At 42.0% G+C, this 14799-nt stretch overlaps 1 protein-coding gene across 1 annotated transcript in view; it reads left to right on the forward strand.

The window, feature by feature from the left end:
• Positions 1–5655, forward strand: part of CDH11 (cadherin 11) — a 190278-nt gene extending 184623 nt beyond the window's left edge. The window contains exon 12 of the mRNA XM_035025062.1: positions 3548–5655. Coding sequence (XP_034880953.1) covers positions 3548–3648 — 101 coding nt within the window. The 3' untranslated portion in view covers positions 3649–5655. The remainder of the gene's footprint in view (positions 1–3547) is intronic.
• Positions 5656–14799: the final 9144 nt, after the last annotated feature.

Raw genomic sequence — 14799 nt, forward strand, 5'->3', positions numbered from 1 at the left:
TTGGGATCGAATTTCCCTAATGATTTGTAATGTTGAACATCTTGTCATGTTGTTACTGGTCATTTATATATCTTCTTTGGAGAACCCATTTATTTTTATATTATTTTTATTTTTTATTTTTTTAAAGATTTTATTTATTTATTTGACAGAGACAGAGACAGTGAGAGCAGGAACACAAGCAGTGGAAGTGGGAGAGGGAGAAGCAGGCTTCCTGCTGAGCAGGGAGCCCGATGTGGGACTCGATCCCAGGACTCTGGGATCATGACCTGAGCCGAAGGCAGCCACTTAACGACTGAGCCACCCAGGCGCCCCACCCATTTATTTTTAAATGTTATTATCTGTAATCCAGTTTGGTGGAGTATTCAATGGCCCAGAGCTGAGTTTGGCCCTAGTGCTGCCACTAACCAGCTGTGTGATCTCAAGCAATGTGGGGAATCTCTGTGAGACTCATTTTACTTTCATATAAAATAGGGATAAATATCGTACTTCCTGGAGCACCTGGGTAGCGCAGTCAGTTGGGCATCTGACTCTTGATTTCAGCTGGGTTTATGATCTCGGGGGTCGTGAGATCAAGCCTCACGTTGGGCTCTGCACTCAGAGGGGAGTCTGCTTGGAATTCTCTCTCTGCTTCTGCCCCTCTCCCCTGCTCACTCTCTTTTGCGCTCTCTCTCTCCCTCTCTCTCAAGTAAATAAATCTTTAAAAAAGAGTACTTCCCATATAGGAATGCTGTGATCTGATGACCAAAAAATGCTCATCTGAGTCTCCTCGCAATAGGAACAAGAAGGGGGCAGGACTATTGTTACATCATCAATTTCATCCCCACTATTATTATAGGAAAGTAAGTTCCTCAATTACTTTGGTTAGTCACAGCTAAATGGAGTGAAGATGTACCTTTTTCGCCAAAGACTGCTGGACAGCTGTCTATGTGAAGAACAGTATTCTCAGAAAGACTGAAATGACTTGCAGTGCAATTTCCATGTTTATAGGACTCTTCTTCCCACCTCTGCCATCCACCATTCTTTCCTAAAAATCCTCCAGTGCTCAGGAAAGCACACGATAGAACCTCTTTCTGCCGCCAAATGGTGTGTACTAGCTAGCTGCACGAGTGATTCTTCTGGTTTGCTGTTTGGATAGTGATTAGTTTAGATGAAGTCTGTGTCTGTAATGAACATACACTTCTGGGTGGCTCCTAAAGATGCATCATCCAGGGGTTTTTCCTATGTCCACTCAGATATACTAATACCTAAGAACCAGTATGAACTGCCTAGGAACTACTTACCATGTGATTACTGTATGCTAGAGAGCAGGGATTCTGCATATGTCATCCCTTTGGATACTGAAAATGAAGCCGTGAATCAAATAATGTCCCCATTTTAGAGATGAGGAGACTGAACCTCATGAAGGTGATCTAACTTGATGATTTCAGCTCACACAACTTTTACAGGAGGAATTAGGATTCGAGTAGCTCTGATTGAGTCTAATCTTTTCTCTGCTCTTCTTCCTCTACGGCAGTTCAGAAAATGTTGGGGGCAGGAGGTAACTATCTGTTGTTCACTTATATATTTCATAGCAAGTGGAAGGTAAGGGGCACTCTAAGCATGGATTTTTAGGGAACCAAGAATTCAAGATTAATTCTGCTGTTTCCATGAGATGGAGGAAGGGTTATATTCCCAGTGCTAATGTTAAACTTAATAGACTGGATCATAAATGAATTAGATAGATGAATAACAAAGAGAGAGAGAGAGAGTGCTCTCTCCAATATATAGCATTATCCTCATCTGTACAGTATAAGTATTCCTCTATCTGAAAGTGTGAGTAAAATGCTCTGACATTGGAAAGGGATGTATAGAAGCTTTAAGACTCCTCCAGCGCTTACATACCTTTCCACCGCATCTATTCCCAGGTCACAGATGAGGAAGCTGAGGCCGAGAGAATGAGTTGCCTAAAGTCAGCAATTGCTCCTCTAAGGTGTCTTCACTCTGTATGGCTTAGTGGTGAGATTACGGGCCCCAGAATCCATTAGATGCTGATTCTGATCCCAATTTCTGCTTATATCTAGAGGACCTTGCTAGGCCCTGCCATCCCTGGGGACTTCAGATTTTCCATCTGGAAAACAAAAATGGCATCTGACTCACGAGGCTTTTTGACTATGAGATTTGATAGCATTTGTGAAAATGTGCTTTGCCAAGTTTGATGCATGCTTCATGCTTTTAACAAATGCTGCTTTCACTTCTTTCACCATGGACAGTACTTCTGATAAAGTAAACCTTACCCCATTTCTCAGATTAGGATGCCCAGGCCATAGCTGCTGACAGCTTGCATGGCTTTATGCTCAATAAAGAGGCACGTAGAAGATTTATCACCCAGATGCGACAAATGGGCCCTTTCCTATTATGGTGTCAGGCCACATATTGAAATTACAACCTGTCATCTGTCCTGATGACCTTTCAGCTCTCAATCCTTGCAATTTTCTTAAATGAATAATCCACCTATAGGACACGTACCTGCCAATTTCAGCAATCAATACCATCCTTTTTGGTGGTCATTATAGGAACTTGTTTTGTTACCCCTCAAACAGATGCTTGAGTCAGGGGAAGCAATTCATTCTGTCCAGTGCAAACAGATCTCAGCATTTTAGTTGGGAAATACAACCACTTTCTCTAATGAGGAATTCTTAGTGGGAAGGATTCTATACTCAAGGGGAGTTTAAGTCAGTCATTTGCATGGTCATGAAACATTCTTTTATTTTTTAAAGACCTACAATGTGTCAGACTCAGTACTAAGCCTATAGTTGGTATTACCTAGCATGTACACACCTAGGATGTGCATGTGTCCATCGTAGGTAACATACATTATACATATAGACACGTGTGTGTATGTTTGTGATGGGATGGTGATTTGCAGAGATGGTGTGCGTATAAATAATTACTAAATGACCAAATGCATTATAGGCCAAAAGAGAGGGCTAATAGGCTATGAGACTCTAGAAGAGAAAAGAAAACACCATGTCTACATTGGATATCTTAGAGATGACTTCATAGGCTGTGAAGTTTGGAAAGAATTTGGACAAATGCACATGAGGAGACGGAGGGTCCTGAAGAGAGAAGAAAAAGTATACACAAAATGTGACTGTGAAATGGGCCATGTACAGTATAAAATAAGAGTGGGGACTTGTCTCATGTACTCCTGTGTTCCTGGAACCTTGTGTCAGCATACAGTAGGTGATCATTAAAGCTTTGTTGAATGAGCTGTGGATAGACTAGACAAGATTGGGGACAACTGATATTCCAGAATAACAAAGGTTACAGATCCGATCCCAAGGAAGTTTAGAACAGGAATGGAAGATGCAGATACAGATAGAGATGTAGATGTGGACACGGATATGGACATTAGTCACACACACATTCCTCCTCTTGCTTTAACGTATGCCTGTCAGACCTGGTGAATCCTGGGCTAATGATTGACCTTAGGATTATATGGTATTTGAATAGCAAAGATTACTTGATTTCACTTAAAATATGGTGCAACATCATTCTTATATTGTAGAGAGAAAACTGCCGAGATGGTCTACCTGCTTCTGGAGGAAGAAGCTTGTTTCTGAGCTGCAAATCCGACTCCTGGAGCCCACTGGTTTGGAAGAGGCTTAATTTATTTCTGGCTGTCCTTTGAATTTGCAAAGGCCTCGGCACTGAAAGATGCTGCAATTCTCCGAGGCTGATCCCCTTGGAATTCATCAGCAAGCACACAGCAAGCCCCTGAAACGGCATCCCATCTGGTGTGCTCAGGATGGACGTGGCAGGGGTGAAGGGAGGCAGCACCCATGGGCATTCAGCATTTGACCTTCGTATGTTCCCATACAACTGTGCACTGGGGGCAGCCCTATCTTTGGAGCTGGTCATGTCACTGTTGAAGAAAGATCAGGAATTTGAAAGAAGGCATGATAAAAGGAGTAGACAGTACAAAGGAACAGAGAAAAAGTCTTTTGGTAGCAAGTAGAAGAAATCTGACTCCAACTAACCTGGCAGGGAGAAAGTATTTACTTTCTCACTTAATGAGAGAGTCTGAGGTGGGAGGCAAACATCTCCAATGACTTCAAGAATATTGCCATCTCTGCCTCTTTCCCTCTGCATCTCTTCTCCTTCTTCGCCTCCCTTTCTCCATGTCTTACTTAGCTTAGATGGTCTCAGCAGGCTGCCCTCAGTCCTTCCTCCCAGAGTCAGGCATCCTTCGGAGGATGACAAGAGAAGGGCAGGCCCATCCAGCTCCAGGCTTATGCTGGCTTAACTTTTGGAACCTGAAGGAAGTGGAGAGCTTACTTAGTCAATACACAATCCCAAAACGAAAACAAAAACTGAACCAAAACCAAACAAAAACAAAACAAAACAAATACACAATCCAGCCTGGTGACAGACTCATCATTGTGCAGTCATTGTGGCAGGAGGGATGGGGTGCCCTGAATGACCATATCTGGGTCACAAGTGCGCACTGGGGGGACAGGATACTGTGACTGGCAGCCAGAGCAGAACCACCATTAAGAAATGGAGGAGAGACAGGTTCCAAAAGGGATGTCCGGAATGAGAGGCTGTTAATAAAACACAAGATGAAAAGGATTTTGCCAGTTTAGAAATGGGGGAAAGACTCTTTTAGGCAGTCTCACACACTGATCAGTGAAGTAAACAGCTTTTTCAGAGTCCTCATTAACTCGGTGAAGCTAGCAGGATAGAAACCGAGAAAAGAAAATAAAGCTTTGGGCATATCCTCAATAGTCCAGCATGTGTTGGAGTTGTCGGATTCTGTAACAAAGTCAAACTAAGACCCTTTGAAATGTTGCAGCCCATCCTCAATATTAACTTTTTTGTTTCTGTTTTATTTTTGAAGCCAAACTTAATGGGTACAGCTTTGGCTATAGGCATAGTCATGTGTCATTACGTAAATAATGACGATGAGGGTGCTAGTGATGATATTCTCAGGTCAAAAATATACCGTAAGTCAGATGGGCATAATCATAAGGCCTGTGCATTCTCAAACCATACGGTGACCCATGACTGGAGGTAAGGAAGTTACCTGGTAGGATCGGGGTCCAGGGAACCGACGTCGCTCTTGGGAGTGACATTCAGAATATAACACTGAACATCAACTCTATGCCAAATTGTGTGCAGCTCCTCTCTATATTGCTCGCTTATTCCATCCTTCAGAACTTCCACCAGGGAGAGGCGATTTATTATCATTTCTTCATCCAGAAGAGCAGACTGAAATAAAAAGAAGATTTTCTTGTACAAGGTCAAACAGTGCCCAAGTTCAGCCCTGTTGTTGCTACAGTGCCACAAATAAACAGAAGGCCACAACAGGAACACAATGTCACCATGCTTCTTTCCAATGCAGTTAGTGTTATTAGGATGGGAAGACAGAATGCTTTAGGAACACAAAGGACGGAGCAAACAATGCTACTGGTCTTGAAGGCTGTATAAGGTTAGCTGGAAGGAGTGTGGGAAAAGGGACGTGGCACATTGGGAATGGCATTCCAAAGGCCTAAGGTTTGTAAACATCAGATATGTCCACTGGGAGCACCTGACCCACAGGCACTTGGGAAATACACACTAAAAAAATGAGTGAATGAATGAATGAATGAGTGCATGAATAAATATTTATTCATTCAGCATTTTTTATTTATAAACCTTCATTATTAATTCACATGATATAGTATGTCTGCTTGAGTCTTTGAGGAGTTGAACAAATCAATATGTTCTTCATCTCATTTCTATAAAGCTTTCCACAAGAACGAAATTAGGGGTGGGGGATCTTTTCCCTGCACTCTTCCTACTCATCCCCACCCCTAGATAGCTCTTCCTAAGGGGTTTGTAAATCTCTGCTTATGCACCCAAATCCTGCTGTCTGACAAAGAAAAACTCCCTGTGAATTATAATTTGGATTTTTTTTTTTAATATAGGGCAGTCAGAATGAAGCTTTCTGGTGGCCGCTTAATTTGGAGGGCATTATTTTTAGCCCTGCAAAGGACAAGTGGCATGAAAACAATTAGGATCTTTTGTCAAGTTAATTAAATTTTACTAAGTGTAGTAATTTCAGTGGGCTTCGTACACCAGAGGTAAAACTAATTAAAACGCAAATTCTTCCTAGTCTAATAAGGAGTTCTGACTTGGGTAGCTGAAGAATGTTGTGCATACTGAGAGATATTCAAAACTAATTTATAATGAGACGAGGGCAAACCCTTAAATGGCTCAGTTCTGTTGAAGGCTCACTTGAGAACACCAATAAGTATGTTAAATTGGAGGCGGCCACTTAAAGAAAGGAAGGCAGATTGGCAAACTTTGCTGGGCTCAGGAGAAAAATGGATCCAGCTCAGACAAGTCAGTATGGGGAAGCCCAGGGAAATGAGGTATCCAGATTTTATCTGAAAAGCACTATTTTCTCCCCAGGTTCCTTCTCTTCATTAAATTCTCCCAGGGCAGGCTGAGCTAATGGCAATTGCTTTACCCGCAGTATCCTTTTCTTGGAAAGCTACATGGCGCAAGAATGTCTAGTTCACAAGGATTCAGATCAGTAGTTAATCCACACCAGGTCTCCTCCTGCACAGACAGCCCCATTTTTCAGCTGAGGCCACTGACTAAAAAATTCACTGTACTCTAGAAATTAGCAGAGTACTAAACTGGCAATCCAAAATGGCTCAGTCTTAGTCCTTTCTTTAGTACCCACTGACACCAATTTCTACCTCCTGTCAAATGTGTGTGAATATTTGTGGTTGAGAAATTTGAAATGATTGTTGAATCACAATGGGCAACCTTCATATCAACTGTCTCATTTCACACCCTGTGGTCTGGCTCTGGCCCTGGTATCCCACCGACTTTGGCACGTGCTGCCCATACCCTTCTAATCACCAAATCTAATGGCCTTTCTTTGTTGCTACTACGCTCAACCAGATTGGATCATTTGTCACATTGACCACCCCATCCCTCCTGACCCATGCTGCTTTATTTAGTTCTGTGATGCTGTTATAAATGCAGCAGGACCTGCTGGGAATGAGCAACACTAAAGTCTCTTTCTGAGAAAGGGGCTTCCTGCCTAGTTTTGCTCAGTGGGTACACAAGGATCTGCCTGAAATGACAGGTGGGTGCCATCATATTGGGTATCTATCATGAAGCTAGAATTTTTCTTTGTCCTATATTATTTTAATATTTGCATTATGTAGGTAAGGCATGCTCACTGTAGAACACTTAGGAAGAGCAGGAAAATAAAAAGAAAAGAAAAGATGCATATAACCAAACCACAACTTTATTATTTCCTTCTTTTTTTTTTCTATTTTCCCTTCATGGTCTTAATGCAATTCATGTACCCATGATTATCTTTATCATGTAACATTCTAGCCTGAGCATTTTTCTGTGTCACTGAAGTATTATAAGCAATTCAATAAAGTTGGAAGAACATGGGCTTTTTAATTTGGCATATCTACTTTTAAGTCCCAGCTTTACCTAGCTATGCAATGTTAGGCAAGACTTTACATTTTTTTTTTTTTTTTTAGTCTGGGTTCCTTGCCTATAAAATAAGATTGATAATGACTATATCATAAACTTGGTAATAGGATGAAACTGGCTAATGTTTCAAACTTGTTTAGCTGTGTTTTTGTTGGTGGTATTATTATTTTGAATTAACAAATACAGTGTGTAATGGTTCATAATATGTGGATATTTCATAATTTACTTAAATTAATCTCTATTATTAAACATTTAATTTCTTCATTAGTTTTCTAATATCAATAATTCTAAAGTGACTGTCTTCATATCTTGATTAATAACATTTTCTACACACAGATGTACATGTTCCTCCCTAGAAAGTTGGTGCCAGTTTCTGCTCTTGTCAGTTGCGTATGAGAGAGTTTCTCTCCTCTAGCCCTTGTAGCTGCCTGGGTGCCTTCATCAGGAAGTTGGGGGCCCAATCTAGCACCATAGCCAGTGGTAAAGTACCGATAGCCTTACCAGACTCAGAAAACTTTACTCCAAACAGGGTTGCTTACCAGTCTATACCCTTTAAGGAAACTCCACTTCTTGTAAGATTCCACAAGCAACACTGATAAACTGCCCCCAGCTCTTCAGTAACACTTCTTTCTCCCCCCGTGAAGTGCTGAATCCATAAGGGAGATGCTCATCTGTGTAAACCCAGGTCTCGACTTACATGCACATGAACAGAGAGATTTCAGTTCATTCCCGATGTATTTAAGAAGACCTCGGCTCTGGTCCTGGAAGGATGAGAAGGCTCAACCTGAAAAAGGGCAGCCAAAAAAGAGAAAACACTTCAACCAGTGTTGAAAATATAAAGGGGTCAAATGCTCTATGCTGTGTATACATCAGCTATTTGATTCACTGAACATGATGAAGCTGCAATGTCCCAAACACTATCCTAGTCTCTGGAGGTGCAAAATAGTCACAAAAAGTATTTTTCCTTTGAAAAAATTACCTTCTGATTGGGTGGGGATCTACAGAAATAGGCTCATTAATATTGACACTCTATGGTGACAGGTGATGTAATGGGGAGACACTGGAACACAAAGGGAAAAGGTAAGAAAGCTAATGAGATAGGGACGATTTTCACTGAAGTGGGGTCTTTAATATTGAGTGAAAATCCACCATATAGCCTGGGAAACTCAGCATTGGAGACAGTCTGGATGGCAGGCCATCTGGGGAATGGATCTCCTGCAGTTTGTGAGGCTGGATTGGACATGGTTTAGAGGAGATGGGATGAGAGATGAGGCTGAAGAAATGGGGAAATCATATTATAGGGTAGGGCCCAAAGGCCATTCTAAAGAATCTATTCTTTAGATCTAGAATGGCCTTTGGGCCCTACCCTAAATATGATTTCCCCATTTCTCCCAATAATCTCCCAATAATAGAGATTATGATTTTCTAGGGAGGAACATGTACATCTGGATTCTATCATCTATGTGTTGGAGGATCATTGTAGATATAGATCGAATTTGTTTTGTCAGTCAATGGCTTAAATCTCCTGACATGTTTCTGCAAACAATGGGGATTGCTGGGAACCTGAGAGACTCAGTTCATTCATCTTAAACTAAGGGGATGGGTGCTGCTTCCTGTCCTAACTCACAGTTTGGTAGGAGAATCATGTGACTTACCATAAAACTAGTGAAAGCCAAGCTAAGTACAAGGTAACATTTCCTTCCAAAAGTGTTACACAAAAGAATGAGTCCTATGGGGACTGCCATCATAGGCTTTTAGTAATTGCAGGGCAATAAGCTAATTACTGTGTTTTATCTTCTTCCTTCATAGAACTCCAAACTGAATGAGTAAACTTGGAAAAAATTAAATTAGGGCCACTAACAAACAAAACAACTTGTCCCTTCCCCGAAGGAAACCAATAGAAGAGACATATTTAGGGTCCTCAAAATTTGCATGTTCAAGTCTGCTTTCCTTGCTTAAATCCAGAGCTCCTTTATTTGTGCTCATGGTGCATTCCTGGGCAACTGTGAAGGAAACTAATACCATATACATCACTACAATACAAACGTTCTAACTCTGTGACTTCGGCAGGTCATTTGGCCTCTCTTAGACTCAGTTTCCTCCTCTGGCTTTGATGGTTTGGGTTCAGTACTAGGGCCCAAAATTTAATCCACTAGCCGCTTGTAGCCTTTCTAATGGGAGCACTGATGAGTGTAGTTATTTTGAATTTTATTGATCCACTGCCTCTTTTTATAACAAATATTTTATAATATTCCCTTTATTATCCTGAAATGAAATTCATAGATAGTATAAATTATCTATATAATTTTTTTAAATCAGTGCAATGCCCTAATTGCAATACAGAAAAGAAATTAAAGAAAATAGACTATAATAAAGTAATAAGTACTTCCCATAAGTTATAATGCAAGACATGACATTCTAAGAAGGTATAATGAAGTAGCAAGACACCTACCACCATATACAAAATCACCATGAATGGGATGGCTAAAAATGCAGACTGAAACAGATGTATTATACTGGCAGCACAAATAGGGGTATTTCTGTAACTGATACGACTTTCCAAAAAAGTACGGAGCTCTTGGTAAGATTTTTTTTTGAGGTGTAATTGACTTGGTAAAACTTTAAAAAGCTATCTTCCCCAATTTACACAGAAGTTGTATTCCTGAAAAATTCAGTGCATTTTAAATGAATGAGATAAATTCCATACGCTCATATGTAAGATAGACTTGAATCTAGGTGCATATGATTATAAAGGGTTTTTAGTCTACCTAAATACGTGGTGGACTTTCAAACATCACATGGATCGCAAGGTCATTTTTGATTGTACAGGACTATTCTTGCATTGCTTCCCTGACCTCCACCCATTCAAATACTAGGATTTCCTCATCCCCATCATTATCAAAACATACACTCTGTGATACTGTCTTGGTTTGAGAGTCTTGGGTCCAAACTCTTGCTCGAATCATTACTTAGGCCATTACTTCTGAGGTTGAGTGTCCTAAATGCCATAATGTTCAGCATTCTGAAGGACCCCTAACCCACAGGAAATCGGTATGTATGTGGCTTACTATTTTGGGCTGAACTTGCCCCCTGCCCAGAACTTATATATTGTAGTTCTAACCTCCAGGAACTCAGAATGTGACTGTATTTGGAGAAGGGGTCTCTAAAGAGGTAATTAAGAAAAAAATTAATAAATATAGAGGTAGTTAAGTTAAAATGAGGTCATTAAGGGTGCCTGGGTGGCTCAGTTGGTTAAGCGACTGCCTTCGGCTCAGGTCATGATCCCAGGGTCCTGGGATCGAGTCCCACATCGGGCTCCCAGCTCAGCGGGGAGCCTGCTTCTCCCTCTGACCCTCTCCCCTCTCATGCTGTTTCTCTCTCGCTCGCTCTCTAATAAATAAATAAAATCTTTAAAAAAAATGAGGTCATTAAGGTGGACCCTAATCCAATACAACTGCTGTCCTTAAAATTTGAAGAGACTGGGTCACAGACACAGATAGAGGGAAGACCATGTGAAGACACAGGGAGAAGACAGCAGTCTGCAAGGCAAGGAAAGAGGTCTCAGAAGAAACCAACTCTGCTGGCACTTCGATCTTGGACATCTAGTCTCCAGAATCATGGGAAATAATTTTCTATTGTTAAAGCCTATGGTATTTTGTTACAGCAGGCCTTGCAAAGTAATGTTTGCTACATTTACAACTATAATCCTGATTACTACTACTATTATAACTCTTAGAAATACTACAGTGTCCCCCACCCTCACAATTAGTTATATTTATTGAACTTTGTATTATTTTTATGGTACACATCCTCCCCATAACAAGCAGACAAGCAAACTAAGCCTCTGCCTGGGTCACTCAGCTACAAGGAGGCAAAAGGGGCTATAGACCCAAACAGCCCAGATACAAAGTCCACATCCTGGCTTCTATATTGCATTTTCCCTCATTCTCAGGTGAATCATGCTAGAGGCCCATCAGATGTTTGGATCACAAGTCAGAAACCTCCTGGGCCACTATTAGGGATTACACCTGCATGTATTCTGATTGAGAGGAATTTGTTAAGAGAACTTGGCCAACTCTGCAGGCATTTCCAATGGCAGGCATTTACAAATCAGTGGTGACAGCTAAGAGGCAGTACTGTATAATGGTTAAGAACATTGATTTCTGGGTCAAGTTGCCTGGGATCAAATCCCAGTATTGGGATTTATAAGCCATACATTTTCACCTCTGTCAGACTCTTTTCTTGTGTGCAAAATCATAGTTCCTATCTCATAGGGTTACTTTGTAGCTAAACTGAGTTAATTCACATAAGAGCTTAGGACATAATGAATCATTGAACATTTTATCAAAAACTAATGATGTACTATACCTTGGCTAATTCAATTTAAATAAATAATAAATAGGGAGGGGGGAAAGATGGCGGAGGAGTAGGGGACCCTATTTCAACTGGTCCCCAGAATTGAGCTGGGTATCTACCAGACCACTCTGAGCACCCACGAAACCAGCCTGAGATGTAAGAAGATCTGGATCTCTACAAACAGAATATCGCAGGCAGTTGGTTTTGAGGTACAGAGCGGAGAGCCGTGATTCTGCGGGCAGATATTGGAGGATAAATGGAGGCGGGAGGGTGCCTGGACGTGGGGATCCTACACCGCCAGTGAGTGACAGCCTCGCCCGCTGCGGACGGCGCAGGGCGCACAGACGCAAACCGCAGCCCCCCCCCCCCCCCCCCACAGAAACCGGAGCAACGGTCGCGCGAACGGGAACTGCAGCCTCCAAGATGGAAACCCAGTGTGCCAGGGTCATGCCGGTGAACTGCAACCCCCGGGGGTGGAAACCCCAAGCAGCAGAGTTGCGCGTGCGCGAACTGGGAGCCGCTGGCAGTTTTAGAAGCACAAAGGGCAGAGACGTGCCACGACCTGGAAGCAGGACTGGGAGCGCCGCAAAGGGGCGCAGAACCCAGGACGCTGCAGTTTATAGCAGCAGGGACAGAAACGGAGACAGTGTGGCCTGGAGAGCTCACTGAAGAACAGACTGAGGTCTCTCTACTCTGAGGCAGAGGGTTGGAAACGGTCTCTTCTGCTCTGACTCGAGGAAGAGATGCGGAAAGCCACCAGGGAAAGGCGCCACAGAACAAAAGCCCCAAAGACTGATTCCCACTGAGCCCATCCCCCGCCACAGGGGCGCAGGGCAACTCTGCCCAAACAGGGTTGCCTGAGTAACAGCACGGCAGGCCCCTCCCGCAGAAGACAGGCTGGGAAAACAAGAGGCCAGCAACCCTAAGGTCCCAAGAAAACAGGTGCATCTTGCTTGAGTTCTGGTCAATAATTTGGACTCTATACATTCCCTCAAACACCCATCAACAGAATGACTAGGAGGAGGAGCCCCCCAAACAGAAAAGACTCAGAGATTATGACTTCTGCTGCAGATTTACAAATGGATGCAGATATAACCAAGATGTCGGAGATGGAATTCAGGCTAGCAATTGTGAAGACAATGGCTAGAATGGAGAAATCAATTAATGGCAACATAGAGTCTCTAAGGGCAGAAATAAAAGGTGAATTGGCAGAACTTAAAAATGCTATCAATGAGATCCAATCCAATCTAGATCATCTAACAGCTAGGGTAACTGAGACAGAAGAGAGAATAAGCGATCTGGAAGACAGTATAATAGATAAAAAGGGAAAAGAGGAAGCCAGGGAAAAACAACTCAGAACCCATGAAAATAGAATCAGAGAAATAAGTGACACCATGAGGTGTTCCAATGTCAGAATAATTGGAATCCCGGAGGGAGTGGAGAGAGAGAGAGGGCTAGAAGATGTATTTGAGCAAATCGTAGCTGAGAACTTCCCTAATCTGGGGAATGAAACAAACATTCGAGTCCTAGAGGCAGAGAGGACCCCTCCTAAGATCAAGGAAAACAGGCCAACACCCCAGCATGTAACAGTAAAACTTGCAAATCTTAGAACCAAGGAAACCATCTTAAGGGCAGTTAGGGGGAAGAGATTCCTTACATACAGAGGGAGGAACATCAGAATAACGTCAGACCTATCCATAGAGACCTGGCAAGCCAGAAAGGCCTGGCAAGACATATTCAGGGTACTAAATGAGAAAAACATGCAGCCAAGAATACTTTATCCGGCAAGGCTTTCATTTAGAATGGGTGGAGAGATGCAGAGCTTCCACGACCGGCAGAAGTTGAAAGAATACGTGACCACTAAGCCGGCCCTGCAAGAAATATTAAGGGGGATTCTATAAAAGGAGAAAGACCCCAAGAGTGATCTACAACAGAAATTTACAGGGACAATCTATAAAAACAACGTCTTCACAGGCAACATGATGACAATTAATTCATATCTTTCAATAATCACTCTCAACGTGAATGGCCTAAACGCGCCCATAAAACGGCACAGGGTTGCAGATTGGATAAAAAGACAGGATCCATCCATATGCTGTCTACAAGAGACTCATTTTGAACCTAAAGATACATCCAGACTGAAAGTGAAGGGATGGAGATCCATCTTCCATGCCAGCGGACCTCAAAAGAAAGCTGGGGTTGCAATTCTTATATCAGACAAATTAGATTTTAAACTAAAGTCTGTAATAAGAGACACAGAAGGACACTATATCATTCTTAAAGGGTCTATCCAACAAGAAGATCTAACAGTTGTAAATATCTATGCCCCCAACATGGGAGCAGCCATCTACATAAGCCAACTGTTAACCAAAATAAAGAGTCATATTGATAACAATACGTTAATTGTAGGAGACCTCAATACTCCACTCTCAGCAATGGACAGATTATCTAAGCAGAAAATCAACAAGGAAACAAGAGCTTTGAATGATACATTGGACCAGATGGACCTCATAGATATTTACAGAACATTCCACCCTAAAACAACCGAATACTCATTCTTCTCGAGCGCACATGGAACTTTCTCCAGAATAGACCATATACTGGGTCACAAATCAGGTCTCAACCAATACCAAAAAATTGAGATTATTCCCTGCATATTCTCAGACCACAATGCTCTAAAACTGGAACTGAATCACAAGAAAAAATTTGGCAGAAATTCAAACACTTGGAAGCTAAAGACCACTCTGCTCAAGAATGTTTGGGTCAACCAAGAAATCAAAGAACTTAAACAATTCATGGAAATCAATGAGAACGAAAACACATCGGTCCAAAACCTATGGGATACTGCAAAGGCAGTCCTAAGGGGGAAATACATAGCCATCCAAGCCTCACTCAAAAAAATAGAAAAATCCCGAATTCACCAACTAACTCTACACCTTAAAGAACTAGAGAAAA

The sequence above is a fragment of the Mirounga leonina genome, unplaced genomic scaffold, assembly GCF_011800145.1.
Source record: "Mirounga leonina isolate KUSES-001 unplaced genomic scaffold, KU_Mleo_1.0 Mir_180, whole genome shotgun sequence".
NCBI classification, from domain to species: Eukaryota; Metazoa; Chordata; class Mammalia; order Carnivora; family Phocidae; genus Mirounga; species Mirounga leonina.